Source organism: Phragmites australis, chromosome 23 (assembly GCF_958298935.1).
Source record: "Phragmites australis chromosome 23, lpPhrAust1.1, whole genome shotgun sequence".
Taxonomy (NCBI): Eukaryota; Viridiplantae; Streptophyta; class Magnoliopsida; order Poales; family Poaceae; genus Phragmites; species Phragmites australis.
The window spans coordinates 676684-693352 of record NC_084943.1 but is presented as its reverse complement, the minus strand read 5'-3'; the positions used below and the strand labels follow the sequence as shown (position 1 = coordinate 693352).

The window sequence follows — 16669 nt, the reverse complement described above, 5'->3', positions numbered from 1 at the left end:
GGCTGACGCTCATCCTCAACTCTTCATCTTCTGTCAGATGTGCATGCGAACGGAACCTGAGACAAGCAACCATCTCTTCATCGAGTGCCCGACAACTCGCTCGGTCCGGACGGCGATCAGTGCTTGGGCAGGTTGCCCGGATTTCTTGGTGCCGTGAGCATGGTGGGTGCCTGATTGGTTCTACGGTCTGGCCTCATCAAGCACGCCTGATCCCAGGGAGTGGAAAATTCTAATAGGGCATGCAAAGCATGACTTATTATTTGCATTGAGATTCATATTAAAAAGTAGGTAAAAAAATTATAGGATAGATAAAAGAATTAACAAATATATGAATATCGGTTGAAGGGATGGATGATCGAGATAGATCATGTATGCACAAAGATATATAGAGTTGTGTTTCCCCTTATCCCAGAGGGACACGCTCACTCGTCCTTTGGAGCACTTGGAAGGAACTTAACAGCCAAGTATTTACTGGAGTTTTTAAGCCGCTGTCACCCCTTATCTTCGAAATTCACATGAATCTTCGTGGGGGCCAAACACCTCGCCTCTTTAGTCGCCTTCACCTTGTGCGAGTAGTTTTTTATTTTTTCTTGTTGTGTTGCTCCTTTGATATCAGTAGGGATGTAAATGGGTAACTAATGAGTAGTTCTGGATTACTATTTAGTTTATTTTTTCTTTAATTAGATGCGAGTGAATCTTTAGTTCATTTTTTTAGTTTTGAGTTGATTAAATACAAAACTTGCACCCCTGGATGTCAGTAATCCAGTTAGCTTAGGCCCTCTCTCTAATCTCTATTGAGTAGGGTGTTTTTGTGTTGTAATCTTGCGCCACTGGAGCATATAATCTCCATCTTATTAATACAATACAAAGCTGGCGATGTACCGGGTCTTTCAAAAAATAAAGAAAAAAAGAAAGGAAGGCCTGTGGCCTGCGAGTGGCTGGACATGAGCTAAAGTACTTTTATTTCAACTGTTAAGAGCTGTTGAAAGGATTAGTCTCACGCTGTTGTTATTTGATTTCGACTTCCACACTACATGTATCTAATTTCTTTGTCCATGTCTGTGATATTTGATTTCGACTCAGGATCATTTACCTTATTATTAAACAAACTAAATCTCTAAACCTATCTATATGATATTATAGACATTAGATTAGTAAACGAACGCTGTGAACCATATGTCAACAATTTCACACGCTCCGTCCTACAGTCCTACCTTGATTTATACACATGTTCCCAGCCCCATGACGTGTACTGTCTCATCTAGCTCTGTTTCAAAGATTAAATAGCTGGGCTAACTAAAAGCATTGTATTAAGATAAACCTGTATCAAACAAGTCTACCTTTAAGATCTTATATCGATTTATTGTTCAATATCAATGCCCAATAATTCAGTAAGAAAATAATGCAGAAACCAACTGGACAAGGTAACAACAAAGTAGTCTTTGATCTCTGATTTTAATTTCCTGGCACTGTCCCCTGTTAAAGAGTCAACATCCATGGCTTGTCAAACTATACCTAAACCCACATCAATCCAATAATTAATATCCATATCCAAAATGCGCGAGCTAGCATACTAATTTCGAAGTCCAGTGTTAAGTCTAATCATCAAGGAGCTTGTTTTGCTAGCTAATATGTCACTTGTCACTGATGTGTTGGACAGCGGCTCCTTATCAAATAATTTGATTTAACGTCTCCCATGCACAAAAATCAGACAGCAATTGAAAGCAACACTGCATGCCTTAATTGTGTGATTCTGCCAAATTGCAAATCAGAAACTTCACAATCACTTCCTAAAGTTACACCTGAAGAAGTGGCCCCATGACTCCACTGATGTACCTCCCTTGCACTATGTACAGTAGTGGTGAAAATATATAAAGGTTTTCAATCAACTAAAAGATAACTCCACTATGGTATGATTCCACATCAGATGTTTACAAAGAAGCGCATAAATTTGGCATGTAAGTGTTATCCTAGCATGATTCTTTGTCAGTTATCACAATTTCACCAACAAATCATAGAACCTTTTTTCTAATGGGAAGAGGGTTAGCTGGAACCAGAATTCAGAACAGATGTCCCTTTCATTTTAAATTTGAAAAATGAAAGTACTTTACTAATTTATGCTATTCCTATCCATCACTTTTTTATTTCCTATCTTCACCCACCATTGCCCTGCCAATGATTGGCACGAAAATATGCCCAATGCATTACATAAAAGAGAATTTATACGATGGGTGGATTGGGTGATGCATGAATCTAGCTACTAACAAATGAAGAATTTTATATACCTGTTTATATTTTTTTTATCTTCAAAAATGGCAAGTTTGGTTGCATGCCTAACATTTGGTACAGTAGTTGAAACCTCATGCATGATTTGAAGTAGCTCGTTTAGCCTCTATCAATTGTAGAGCTAAGTGGTATTGGTCAGATAAGATTAGATTAATTTAGTAGTTTCTATTCTATGATTAGTACGGTTGTTGCGTACAGCTTTAAGAAACATGGTCGGAGCTGAAATACTAGCTAGCTTAGCAGGTTTTTTCTAACAAAAAAAATCCTAATAATCAATAATCGTTCTTGAATTCCAAAAAATTTCAGAGTCTATTTTACTTTGAGGCGAATTCCTAATTGTTTGAATTGTGTAATCTCTCATTATGGAGCTCGGTAACCGACTCAAAGCAATTTGATTGTAATTAAATTCATGATGATCATAAGTAGAAAGTTTATATTCTTCAGTCATTGATAAACAGCTTATCGGACAATATTCAACACAATTACTACAAAATATACAAACCTCCAAATCAATATGCTGTATGCATGCATGACATCAGGATTAGGTCATTCCATCTATTAGAAACTTCCAAATACAGATAATTCACTAAATGAAGGCATATCTAAGAGCACCGTCAGCGTGTACCTTCCGTTCGCATTAGAGACAGTGCACATTTGATTGAGATAGCGGCTAATGTCACAGGATTTATATAGTGCCCATCAATACAAAATATTTCCTCCAATCTCAAATATAAGTTCATTTCAGTTTGTCCTAAGGCAAACATTTTTATCTTTTACCATAAATTTCTTAAAAAAAGCAGATTGACAACATAAAATTGGTGTTACTAGACTCATCATGAAAAAAACTTTCATAATATATACCTTTTTGTATTTGAAATAGTATAATTTTATAAATATGACTAACTAGTCAAAGTATCATATTAGAGACCATGTCGATGTCTTAATGAACTTATATTTGGGATCAGAGGAAGTAGTTTTATTATGGAGTACTCACCTGCGCAATTATTTACTCTCTCCGTGGCATACTTAGGCGGCACTATACATGAGTAATATCTAATAGAATTGTATCAAACTTGCATTCATTAGGTAGATCAATACTATATCTATCTGATAAGAACAAGAATGATCCGATTTGGTAAAGAAATACTGAACTTTTGTGCCTAAGAGGTATGCAGACCGGACAAACATTGCGAAATGAAAGTGGTAGTTAATTTCCTATTTTTACTGCAACAAGATTGTTAATTGTACTTCAGATGCAGAATCGAAATCAAGCCTGGGTATTTGCATAGACTATGACTACTGAGATATGCAGTAATCGAGCAACCACATCAGCGCAGACGACCGAAACTGTTGATCTTTAATTTGAAAATTATGAATGTACATGGTCTAATTAACAATTAAGTCACAGTTTAAAAGTTTGAAATAGTTCAGCGTTTACATTTTTCTCTTAGCTATTTGTAGATGATGATGCAAAAGTGAAATTAAAGTTCATCCTTGTGTGTTGGGAGATCTGGAAGAACGGAACGCAAGAATCTTTGATTGTAAATAGCAGCCCTCCCACACCCTGTTTGCCAAAATGAAAGAAGAGGCAGCAACTTGGATGATAGCGGGAGTGAAGCATCTAGCGCACCTCATAAAGGGGAGATTAACGAAATTCCTGTTCCGCGGTTGCACAAGAGCATCTCAACTCGCGTGTAACCGAGCGAGCGGCTCGTAGAGTCCACTAGTGATCCAATACAAGTTTTTCTTATTAATTTTTTTTTAAAAAAAATTCCTCGCAATATGTTTTCTCAAAAGTTTTGAGCTATATTTTTTCTCAAAAGTTTTTCCTCAAAATTTGAGCGTTAACAGAAAACTTTTATAGAAAACTTTTCAAAAAAGGAAAGACGGGGGAGGGAAAAAGTTTCGAAAAAAAGGAAAGACGGGGGAGGGAAAAAGTTTCGAAAAAAAGGAAAGATGGGGGTTGTCGGGGGTGGCTCGCGCAGACGGCTGCTCACGCACGCTGATTAGCAATGCTCGAGATTAATTCTTTCTTCTTCTTCCTTTCTTTTTTTACCGCAGGCTTAGCCTATACATTGAATCTTTCAGCCTGAGCTCCTATTCATTTTAATATAATAGGCAACTCTCCTGCCCACTCTCCTACCTGTTTGTAAAATAAAAGTGAAAATTAACGTTGATCTAGGAAAGTTGGTTTTATGCACGCTATCTATCAACCTTCTTTTCCCAGTTGCGCTGCACATATCCCCTAATGCAATTTTGATTTTCCTCAAACAAAGAAAAAAAGGCTCAAATTCATGAAATTTTACTAAAATTTTCGTTATTTTTCGTCCTCTACATTATGAATCTAGTGATTTTTTTCTTCTAAAATCAGATATTTCGTTTTTAATCCTGAATGAATGGAAGTGGCCGTGGCAGCCGGTCCCCGAGGCCGCCGGCTGCCGGGACATTCGGTGCCCTTTCCTCCGCCGCTGCCGCCGTACTTCCCCGACTCCTCTCGCACCGTCCATCAAGCCTGCCGCGCCGCGTCTCCCCCCGTACCCTCCTCCGTCGGCGGTTGCCGCGCCTCCCTCGCTCGCTTCCACGGCCGACGAGTTCGCACTGCTCGAACAGGCCCACGATTGAAGGTAGACTCGCGACACCAGCTAGTTGGGCTGTTTTCCAAGAATTGTTCAACTGTTGCACAGAAACTCTATTCTGGATCATCCGGTGATGGCCTTGATCTTCCCGTTTCAGAATAAGGCCTCCAATACTGTGTTCTTCTCGGACCATACCAAGGGCCTCCTGTGTATTTCTCGTTAATGAATTCATACTATTTCACAAGCTGATACTGTATTTCACAATTATTGCATTGAAGTCGCTTTCACTGGTCTAAGTGGACATGGCTCTGTGCTAGATCCACATGATCACGCCAGATTTTGGTGAAGGACAGGTAATCACAAATTTGCAGAAATATCTTCAATCAGTCCATCTTGAAAGTTACTCAGATGTTTTATACTAATTTTGTTGATTCAGTCTTCTAGAATATCATCTTCTTGCTGATCTTAGCATGTAAATGCCGACATGACAGACGTCGGTACAGATTGATACTTTTGTTCCCGGGCTTTCTAGTACTAGCTTATAGGAAGGAGGTCACAGAGACAGATAGGCATAATAGCTAGGTAAAAGAACTAGTTTTGTGTCCCGTCCCTTGTGATGTATGTCTGTCTCAACTGATGTACAAGCAACTTCTTAATGTCGTGATCCAATCCATGCTCCACTCTCCCTAGCTCGGAATTGTTAATGTTTTTCAGCGGTTTTACAGGAACAATGCTGATTGATTAGCAGTATATTATTTTTTTTGCAGAGAACATGTGTATTGCTCTGCAGTCCAGCTAACTGAAACTAGATTATCCTTGTTTTATCTCATCTCACCGTAACTGCTTTGAGTTTGATTCCTCGGAAATCGATTTCGTATGCAAGCTCTCTTCTTTGAGGAACTCGTATGCACTTCTCTTGATTGTGTTCGTGTGCTACGTGCCTGGGAAAAGTTTTGCATGCTTCCAGCAGAGTTCCAGTTTCTGATTTTCAGTTTTCGGTATACAGAACCTCTCATCAATGTACATACGGAACATCAGTTAGTACCACACGCAATTACCAAAGCGGAAATTCTGTGCAAGTGTGCATAATCTCTACTGGGGTTTCCAGATGCATGCCACGGCAACGGTGCATTATCATGACATATAAAATCATTATATCTTTGACAGTGCCATACTGTCATTTCTACTATTTTTACTGTCCAAGTAAGTCTGATTTTCAGCAATGACAACACAACCCGACACAATAATCCAAAGCATGAAAAATAGAAAGATGAGAACTAACAATGATCTGATTGCCTTTTGATTTCCTGTGTTGATAACTAAAACTGGTTTGCTGATGACTGATGAGGAAAGATATATTGATTTCCACGATCATCTTTACCCCTTCTTTACAAGCATGTAGCCAAGAAGAAAAGATAAAGAGAATCCCTATCTCAAAACTCCTACCATATCTATATCTATCTATATATATTTACATGTATGTATGCTATCCAAGTGCATGCTATATTGCTATGCTTACACTTATTCCAAAAAGTATCTTGTAACTTGTAAGCTCAATAGATATCTGAACGATCCCGGATGCTAGAGATCACTGCCCTCTGGTATGCTCTCCAGCGCAGGGCGCCATCCTCCGCAGCACTCCTGCTGGCTCTCACGATCACTTGCCTCTTTGCGCATGAGTGACACCACGTCGTCCAGCGACATGCCCTCCTTTTCGAGCATCTTCTTGAGCTCCTGCTTGCTGATGACCAGCTTCACCCTGACAGCGCCAGGGTCGGCGACAGCCGCCGGCGCCTTCACCGGAAGCACGCCGGAGATGCTGTGGCTCGGCAGGGGCTCAGCGATGGCTTCCTGGACATGCTTCAAGCTGCTGGGGGTTGGCACCTTGAGGACCTTGCTGCCGTCCGCCACTCTCATGATCTTGATCTCCTTCCTGTCTTGAATCACTAGGCAATTCCCCATGATGATGAGCTGCAAGGAGCTAGAATTGTGATGAGTTGTGAGGCACAGTTGGAAGATCTATCACAATTCACAAGTGTTTTGTGTAGTAGTGGTGTATCCGTGCAAGGGTGAAGGACTGAAGGGGTTGATTGTTGTATTTAAAGGAAGTGCTTTCGGAGTATGGCCACATATTTAAAATCATATTTCATGAACGCCATTGGCCAGCCCAATGGAAGTTGCTTCGTGTATGCAAAAGCTAGCTATGATGAGTAGCCCACTAGAAATGAGGGAGCCGACCTGCCCTTTTGTTCCTCGCTGTCCTGACTTGGTTTGACAAGCTTTGTGTCAGGTCTAGCGAAGATTGTGGCGCGTGCCGACGTTTTATTTTTTAAACACAAGATGCACGCAACGGTTCATTATTACAACATCATAGACATAGTCCATCACACCAAATGAAACAAATACTCCACTTTTGAGAATAAAACCATGAAAAATCTACTATCAAGCACAAATTCTATTACTGAACTTTTACCTATGCTTGACAAATATTTTCATCATAGACAAAAACGAACCCAATAGGTGTCCCTAAAAATAACATATATAAAAAAACTATTGTTTTATCAAAAACCATATCATTACGAATTAGCCATGTTGCCTAGCACGTTGCACTTTCCCCAACTAATTAAAATTTGGTTCTTAAGTTTTGGCTTCACACCTTGTAGCCAAAGTTCCAAATAGATGAGACACACTACTAGGAGGTTGAATACCAAAAGCAACTTGAACCTTGTGCCAAATGAATCTAGCAACATGGCATTCAAAAAAGAATTGTTGTATTATTTCATTAATTGCAAAAACAACACTTTAAACATCCTTTCCATTGCCTTCTTGCTAGATTATCCTTGGTCAAGATCACTCCGTGCAAGTACCATAATTTTTTTTCTTTAAAGGCAAGTAGACATAGCATTGTACAATTCACTCACATATTATCTTCCTTTTAAGTGAACAGTCACAAAAATTACACAAATCATAACTGTAAGTACTTCGCTTTCTCGACAAAAAACCTATTTTGTAAAAATGAAACAAATGCTATTTTGCAAAGCTGTATAACAAGATTAGTCTCCTAAAGGTATTGATGTTCCTCTATTTCACAATATCTATCCATTTCTTTGATTTGGATGTGTCTTTTTTTTAGCATTTGTCCACGTAGGAGAGTCTTAATGTTGGGGTCTTCACGTAGAACATATAAATTTGTTACAAAACTCTTGTGAAATTATTGCTTTGCAAACCTGCAAATGCCAATGTCTAAACCAAAACTATGCGCTATTTGGAATTTGGAAAGGCTTGCTCGGAGGGCAAAGTCGGCAATAAGAACATGTACATGCTAAGGTAGGGATGATGTCACAAAACATTAGGATGCATGTGGGGCAGGCCGAATCCATGTTGTGTGTGCTTGCTAGCTTTTGGAAAGTGGTAGAGGTAAGAATCATTCGCATGTTGTCAAAATTGTGGCGTACTGCTGAAGTGATAGCTGATATATGTGGGGGACATGCCGGAAACAATCTTCCTCCATTATATTACTGATGATGATTACTAACAACAGCAACCCACCATTCTTGCTTTTAGTTCCCTGCAATCCCCGGCATCTATATGTTGTTATGTGTGCTATTTTACATGTTCGTAAGTGACAGTTATTCCATGAGATCCACGGCCAACATCGTAATTCGTACATGTGGGATATCTATTGTTGATACCCTAGATTAAAGAATGAACTTTGTATATACATCATAATCAATATCACTACAAGGTTGTACTACCATACTATTTTGTTTTTTCTTATTTTTTAGAAGAAGCATCGGTATATATACACACATGGTAGTGATATTCTACACCTCGTCCACCCACGCCACATTAGCCCACCGGCCTAGCCCGCCCATGCGCAACCAGAGCGCACCACGTGGCACGTCAGCCGCGCTTGCCCCCGCGCCATGTGCCCGCTCAGTAGGTGCCGATAGTTGTCCAGTAGTTGTCACTTAGTAGTTGTTCAGTAGTTGTATAGTAGTTATTCAGTAGTGTTCAATAGTTATTTAGTAGTTTTTTTTAAGTAGTGTTAGTAGTTTTTCAGTAATTATTGTTCAGTAGTTGTTCAGTAGTTATCCAATAATTCTAAGTCATAGTACTGACACCACTGAACAAACTACTAATACTACTGATAACTACTAACACAAACTACTGAATAATTTTACTATGATTTGAAACTACTAATGAGTACTAAACAATTTTTCTATGACTTAAAACTACTGAAGTATCTAAATCATAGTAAATTTTTACTACTGAGCACTACTAGACTACTAAACTACTGAGCACTGTTGGACTACTAAGGTCCTATTTGTTTCCACTTTTGCATTTGGATTTTGGTAGCAAAAGCCAAAAGTCAAAACAAATGGCTCGATTTTGCAATCCACAATATAGGGCCGGATTGTGCCAGAATCCACAATCCAGTTTCCCCCAACTTCTGTTGGATTGTGTGGGATGGGCAAACGAATCTGGACATCAAAGTTGGTGGAAATTACCCGTAATTGCCACTGAACCACCCCTACCGATCCCTCCCCGCCCCCATCCCCAGCCCCGTCCATATCCAGATGGGACCTCCACTATTGCTCCATGTCATTCTCCTCTAATCCCAACCTCTCCACCGTCCCCCACCGCTGGCGTGATCTCCTCCTTCCCCACTGCCAGTTTGCCCCATCATCCCCTGCCGCCGTCCACCTCCCGCATGGAGTGCAGAGCAGCCACCAGTTCCCCGCTCCACCTGCCGCCACTATCCGCAGAAGAGCCCCACCTCCTGGAGTGAAGACCCGCCACCACCGCACTCCACAAAAGTTGCCGCCTCCACTGCCACCGGGAAGGAAGACCCGACTCCCTGTATTGAAGCCGCCCAAACCCTACCATCAAACATACATAGGTACGGATTAGGTTGTCCACTTCTTTAGTAGCAGACGATCTAAGAAGGGGGAAAATTGTCTAATACTTCAACAATATACAAATGCTAGAGTAATAAAGATAATAGCGTGGGTAGTTCTTGTAGAATCAAAAAGGTATTTGGGCCTCTTTGACTTCTATCTTTGGAGATACTAGATGTCATAGGAGAGGGTTGCTAGATCAAGGCCAGACGATGGCGATCGCCTACGCTTTCGGAAACTGGTGTCATGTGCTCCATTCCACTGCCAAGTTGATTTGGGTTGCCAGATACATGTACAACACAGAACATGTCTTTTCTGAAACTACAGAATGAAATACATGTGATTATATGAAGTAGCTTCTTTCTACTCTCTCTGACATGCATAACATAATGGATGTGCTCTGTCAATTTTTGCTGGACTGCTTTCGCAATCTGTTTTATGCGGATTTAACTGTAACCAATCTTATATTTACTACTTGATTCAAGAACAACTATGAGCTTGTTCCTTTAATTGGGCAATTCAACTTTAGATCTTGACAGGGTTTTAGTTCCTTTTCAACTGTCATTAAATTGTTACAGTTTGTTTACTAGATATAAAATACTTGTCAATTGTTGCATCCTTACCTACGAGTTGGCCATGCCCGACACAATAGGAGAGTCCCTTTTACGCTACTAGAGTTTATGCCACCAACCCCGTGTTAACCTTTTTACGCGAAGTGAGAACAAAAGTGTAAGTTGGTTGGTGGAGTGTATGGTTTGCCCGGTGTGTTGGTAGGCCTAAGCCAGTTTGGACTTTGGGCAATTACACGTGACAACCTAGGGGAAGGTGCCATTTTGCGGTCGCCAACTCCCAACACTATATATAGATGTCTCTCTCGACATTTTCGACATGGAAGATCCCAGGTCCAGAGCAAATCTCGGTGAAATGCCTTCAACTTTAGCATTAGTTATCTAGATTAGTTTAGACTAGTTTAGACGATCTAATTAGTTTGCAAGGCTTTAAGTAGATCAGGGTTTAGAGCAGGAAGTACCACCATCATGGTATGCTACGATGCTGCTTGTATTTTACGCTTTATGAAGTATCAATAGCTTTTATATTTAAGATTTGCGATCTTGTATTCTTTTTTGGTCATGATTATCGTGCGTGTGAGGATGCGCATACCCTTGCTACGTGACGCCCTAGAGAGGCGAACCACGAGGGCTTAGTAGGTGATAATCGAGAGGAATTGATGGATTTAATGAAGCTGATCATATAGTATGCATATCTTTATGCTACGAATAATAGATATTTGCTACCGAGATAGTATTTATTGTATATCTAGCTAAGACTGGGCGATCAATCTGTTCTTTAATCTTTATCTTTTATACCATCATAACCATCAACAATCTTAGCTATCTATACAATTTCTTTCATGAATAGAATTAGTTTATTAGTTTAAAGTAAACTACTGTCTAGTTTGATTGCTGGTATCTGTGGATACGGTAACCTTGGAATACTTCAAGTGAAAGTGTTACAATTGACCCGCGCGCTTATGATAGTTTTTATTGCGCGCGTAGCTAGCGTCAACACTCTTATAGTTCCATTCTAGCTTGCCAAAGTGTCATATTCCAAAATGAAATAGACAATAATACTCTAATACTAGCTTGTAGCTAGCATTGAGGAGGAGGTTTGCTAGCGTCGATATGATGATAACAAATCTTCCGAAACTTAACGTTCGGCATACACCAATCAACCGGTGGACGGCACAACACAAATCAGACTGTGCGCCTCACTCGATCCGTCGCTCTTTCTGCCTGGTCGTTGAACACTTTTTAACCGTGTCGATCGCGCGCGAGCAGACCGACCTGCGCGCTGGTTTCGATTCATTCTTGGCATCGCATGCATGGAAACTAGATTTGCAGTGTAAGATCGACGGCCCCTGGCCGGGCCGACGCGGCAGCTCAGGAGTGGGCGAGCCGCCGCGCTAGTGGGGCGGCGCCGCCGCAAAGACCACAGGACGTGCTACGCGCGTCGCGGTCGAGACCGACGCCGGAGCACCCATACGATATGGGCTATGGCCGCCATTTCGCACGCGCGCGTGCGTTGAAACGATCGACTAAACGAGTGCTACTCAACTGTCTTGACCCGGCTCACCGACCGTATATATGTCGTTGATGCAATATCTCTTTGCTACTAGCCAGTAGCTTGTAGAGATCTCGATCATGTGCGCATGCATGCTTGCTTTAATTTTCTCCCGTCTTCTTCTTCTTCCACGAGATGTGATCGATGGTTGAAAGGGAAAGGGATAGATGGGATCAGATCTGATCCTCTCAAATACTGTCGTCTGGTCTCGTGTTCTTAGCACGCGTGATCTGATCACTCGTTTTCTCTTGCGGCGACTGCTTACCCGCAAAATATGGCTCGTTCTATTTGGATCGATGCATCTTGTTCCCACCTCCGGCTCGCATCCAGACTGTACCACCATTTGGGGCCGGCACATCCATAAACCGTGGATCCAACATATACTGGGCCACCGGCTGAATTCCGGCAGTTCATATGGGCTGCTGCTATTTCTGGCATCGAAATGCTAAATCCTTGGCGCGATTTCCACCACCAATTTGTCCGCTGTAGCTGCTCCTGTCCTGACCACTCAAACGTGCTTAATTTCCGCTGCAAATCCGTCCATCTCGCGTCTCCCAGTACATGCATGTTATATATTTGCACGACAAAGGTCAGCCGGTCCGGTCGTCTGCTCTCCGGAAAGAAGGTTCGCAACAGGAGAAGAAGAGCACACATCAGCTGAGCTGTGCCGGCAATGGTGTCTCCCCGAGCGGCCGTCGTCCTCCACCTCGTCGCCGCCGCCTCTCTCGCCGTCGCCCCCTCGAGTACGTGCATGTCGTTGTAACTCGCGAGTGCCTGATCTGATGAATTGAACCTGCTGCGTGCGTACTGGCCTGAATGCATGCGGAGTCCGTCCAACGTGGGTTTCGTGATCGATCATGCACGTGCATGCAGACGGTGATGAGCCGGCGTACGGGTACGCGCCGGGGAGCGCGAACGGCCCGGAGAACTGGGGGAGGCTGAGCCCGGCGTATAAGCTGTGCGGCGAGGGGAAGAAGCAGTCCCCCATCGACATCGTCACCAAGCAGGCCGTCTCCAGCCCCAACCTCGACTCCCTCACCCGCACCTACGCCGCCGCCAACGCCACGCTCATCAACGACGGCCACGACATCATGGTACGCATCGATAATGCCTCGGTCTCTCCCCGTGTTATCTCGACGACTCACTCGATCGTGTGGCATTTCTGAGAGATTTGATCTCGATCCTTGCCGCATCGACTTGCACGCATGCAGATGAGGTTCGAGGGCAAGGTTGGGACGATAACGGTGAACGGCAAGGTCTACAGCTTCGTGAAGGTGTACTGGCACTCGCCCTCCGAGCACACCATCAACGGCCAGAGGTAATCTGTACTCCATCAGCTAGCTACTTCCACATGTAATTATCAAGAAGAAACATTTCTCGCGATTGTTGATGCAAAAATAAAAATCAGGTTCCCGCTAGAAATGCACTTGGTGCACAAGAGCGACGACGGTAATCTCGCAGTCATTGCAATCCTCTACCAGTACGGCGCCCCTGATTCTTTCTACTTCCAGGTACACATATGCATGCCAACATACCTACATAGCAAGTAGCTTTAATCTGTACATGAGTACATGGATTGACGACCAACATGACGATGCATACGCAGTTCAAGAAGAAGCTGGCGGAGATGGCGAAGGAGAAGTGCAACTTCGCGGAGGAGTCGTCGCAGGTGGCGGCGGGGCTGGTTCACCTGCGGTCGCTGCAGAAGCGCACGGGAAACTACTTCCGGTACACGGGGTCCCTCACCACGCCGCCCTGCAGCGAGAACGTCGTCTGGAACGTGCTGGGCAAGGTGCGGCAGATCGCCAAGGAGCAGGTCGACCTCCTCACGGCGCCGCTGCCGGCCAAGGACAGCCGGCCCACGCAGCCGCTCAACGGCAGGGCCGTGCAGTTCTACAACCCGACCAACAGCACCGTCTCCTTCCAGGTGTGATATGATCGATGTGAGCTAGAGAACTAATCGACTCACTGACGATGTATCATGAATTGATTGTCACATACATAAACTCTGTTTCATTTGGTGCGCTGTTGATTGCTTTTAATTTGGGTGTAACGTATTTGTTGAGCTCGGGCAAATGTAGTGTGACAGTATATAATAGTTGTGCAAACATCAATGTTTTCTTCTACTTACATGGATATATGGATCGATCAAATGAAATCCACCCGTCGCCGCCCTTGCCGAGCTTCCCCGGGAGGTCGATGATGGGCGCGGCCATCGGCTTGAGGTTGCTGGAGAACCTCTGCGACGCGCCGTTGTGGGCGGCGCCGGGGTGGTTTTTGAGGAGGCACTTGGGGTTGGTGTTCTCCTTGAGGGAGTCGTCGCGGTCGTAGACGCCGTTGATTTCGAACCAGGCGACGTCGTCGCCGATGCGCAGGCGGCGAGTGGGCTTCGGCGGGTCGGCAGCGAGGTGGTCGCGTGAGGCAGCCATGGGGCGGAGAGCGAGGGAGAGAGAGGCGCACGAGTTTGAGGATGTTTGGGGAAAGAAAGGAGATCGTACGTTTATCTCGGCGGCGTGTGGCGTGATTTTGAAGGAGTTATGAAGTTGTTGACTTGTTTGGTAGGTGGAAACGGATCACATGCAGGGTTTATAAGTTCGATAGACCCTTAAATATCATTTAGGATGGGTAACTACGATAATCATACAGTAATTTGATGAAATTTGATAAAAACTGGTCAAATTTTGTCAAATTTTTGAATTTGAGTTTAATTGGTAACCGCTCGGTTTCTAAATGCGATGCGGACCGAATTAGCTGTAACCGTGATAACCGAGTGGTTACCGTCGCATTTTCGAACCTGGATCACATGCCAATCAAACAGTACACTTTGTATATTTCTATCTATATTTTAATACGAATCTAAATACATATATGAACATCCTTAATATAAACACGAATCAGATTGCAAATATTCTACAACTTTAACAATAGTTTTAGAATAATGAATTTATATAACACGAGCATAACAACAATTAAACATAGAAAACCACACATATTAGTTATTTGTAGGCCTCACGAGTCATAATAGATTGATATTTAACAACATATATATCTAAAGTGTCCAAAACTCACCACTGCCGATTAAAGTGAAGTACAATTTGTTCTTACTTCCATTAGTGACATATATAACTAAAGTGTCAAACAACCATGTAGTGAAATATAGTGGGTCAGCTACGTAGATTCTAGAGGTGTTTTATTATATACGGATATAGATAGTATACATATTCACATATATATTTGACAATATTTCGGATACCACATCTGCATCCATATCTGAAAACGAATTCGGATATATCCATATTAGTATTCATTTGATAGTCGCCTATGGATTTTTCTTACCATATTCGTGTTTTCGTGGATACGAATATCGAATAATACGGATTACTACTCAAATTTAAATTTTAGAAGTAAAAATAAGATGGAGAACTGGATTTATTTTTTAATGTAAATTTTTCACAATAATTAAATTTTATATACTAAGAAAAATATATTTTTGAATAAATTCTCTCATATTTAGAAATATCACTTACAATATTTATAATTTTAATTCAAGTGCTATATCAATTACCAAATATTCAGATTTTAAATAAATTTTTGGCTAACATATTTATATTTCCAAATTGAAAGTTTTATAACAGGCACATGAAAAAACACTTTTGCAACTCCTTGTTCAAAATGCTATTTTGATTGACCAAAGACCTAATCATATATAGTATGAATATATTGTCAACTATTTGTTATGAAGTAAGAAAATACTACATGTGAGTATATGACATAGCGTCCACTATTTCCAAACAGGGACAGTAGCTGTGTTAGCAGAGTTTGACACTTTGCTTAATTAACATCTGAGTCTGTGAAACCGCTATATGTCATTACTCACATAATTGACATACTCTGTAGAATGTTAGCTCATTGCTATATCTCCACGTGGAAATTATTAAACCAGTAGGAATGTGAATGATGTCATGCATAAAATGGAAAACAATATACCACTTCCCACTATTCAACTAAGTACGAGAAACGCATGGTCGGCGTCTTTGTTATAATTTTACGCATACTAGCCGATAAGCCGTGTCGACTCTGAAAGAAGCATGGCACTTCCTCAGAGAAACTTTAACCTGTTTCTTCAAAAACGAAACACTATATTAACTTCAGATCATGCTCAAAGGCGTAGCACTACCTTGTGCTTCTAGCTTGATGCAGAATAGTAGTCTACATTGCAAGTTGGTAATGCTGGTCCAATGGATCAGGCTTAGGTAGAGAGAGGAGGACGCAGTGAACAGAGGGACAGTGCACCGTGTTCTCAGACAGGCATGCAGTCGGTATTACAGTAGCGCTGATCAAGCCGGATGTGTTTGGTTGCCCCTAAGTTATGCTCTATAGATACGTATAATTTTTAAAAAATATATATATTTGATTGTTTGTATTTATTATTCTAATTTAGTCTGATAAATATAAATATAAATATACGTTTTCAATCTAATCCGACAGATGCAGTCTTCTGTATCCACTCATAAAGATGAACTCACTTATTAGCGTTATAAAATCATCTTCATACGAGCAATTAATCATAATTTTAACTCTCGTATCCGCTTATATGACCTCATATTTGATCAACCGAATAAAAAATTAACTTAATCTACTCAAACAGATACAACTAATTAATATTTTTCTTTTTAATAATATAACTATACTTAGTTTGCTTCTAGCCTCATCAGGGAAACCAAATACCTTGAGATTAACGACAGACAGGTTTAGAAAAGAAAAATCATCGTTTCAAGGCAGCGC

The 16669-nt window shown here is 41.6% G+C and overlaps 3 protein-coding genes across 3 annotated transcripts; 1 reads left to right on the top strand and 2 right to left on the bottom strand.

Moving 5' to 3' along the window:
- Positions 1-6135: 6135 nt before the first annotated feature.
- Positions 6136-6972, bottom strand: LOC133906280 (uncharacterized). The gene has a single exon (XM_062348143.1). It carries the CDS (start codon positions 6822-6824, stop codon positions 6444-6446), a length of 381 nt encoding a protein of 126 aa, XP_062204127.1. The 5' UTR covers positions 6825-6972; the 3' UTR covers positions 6136-6443.
- A 4997-nt stretch (positions 6973-11969) lies between these two features.
- LOC133906400 (alpha carbonic anhydrase 1, chloroplastic-like) lies at positions 11970-13951 on the top strand. Its single transcript, XM_062348286.1, has 5 exons — positions 11970-12627; positions 12758-12978; positions 13096-13202; positions 13293-13395; positions 13491-13951. Exons 1-5 carry the CDS (start codon positions 12558-12560, stop codon positions 13815-13817), a joined length of 828 nt encoding a protein of 275 aa, XP_062204270.1. The 5' UTR covers positions 11970-12557; the 3' UTR covers positions 13818-13951.
- Positions 13799-14374, bottom strand: LOC133906401 (uncharacterized). The gene has a single exon (XM_062348287.1). The coding sequence runs from the start codon at positions 14311-14313 to the stop codon at positions 14008-14010; it is 306 nt and encodes a 101-aa protein (XP_062204271.1). The 5' UTR covers positions 14314-14374; the 3' UTR covers positions 13799-14007.
- Positions 14375-16669: the final 2295 nt, after the last annotated feature.

Bases quoted from the DNA above. Each gene is read 5' to 3' on its own strand.
- LOC133906401 (XM_062348287.1), bottom strand. From the start codon at position 14,313: ATGGCTGCCTCACGCGACCACCTCGCTGCCGACCCGCCGAAGCCCACT.
- LOC133906280 (XM_062348143.1), bottom strand. From the start codon at position 6,824: ATGGGGAATTGCCTAGTGATTCAAGACAGGAAGGAGATCAAGATCATG.
- LOC133906400 (XM_062348286.1), top strand. From the start codon at position 12,558: ATGGTGTCTCCCCGAGCGGCCGTCGTCCTCCACCTCGTCGCCGCCGCC. The intron at 12,628-12,757 runs GTACGTGCATGT...ACGTGCATGCAG, and splicing joins TCTCGCCGTCGCCCCCTCGA to ACGGTGATGAGCCGGCGTAC. The intron at 12,979-13,095 runs GTACGCATCGAT...GCACGCATGCAG, and splicing joins ACGACGGCCACGACATCATG to ATGAGGTTCGAGGGCAAGGT.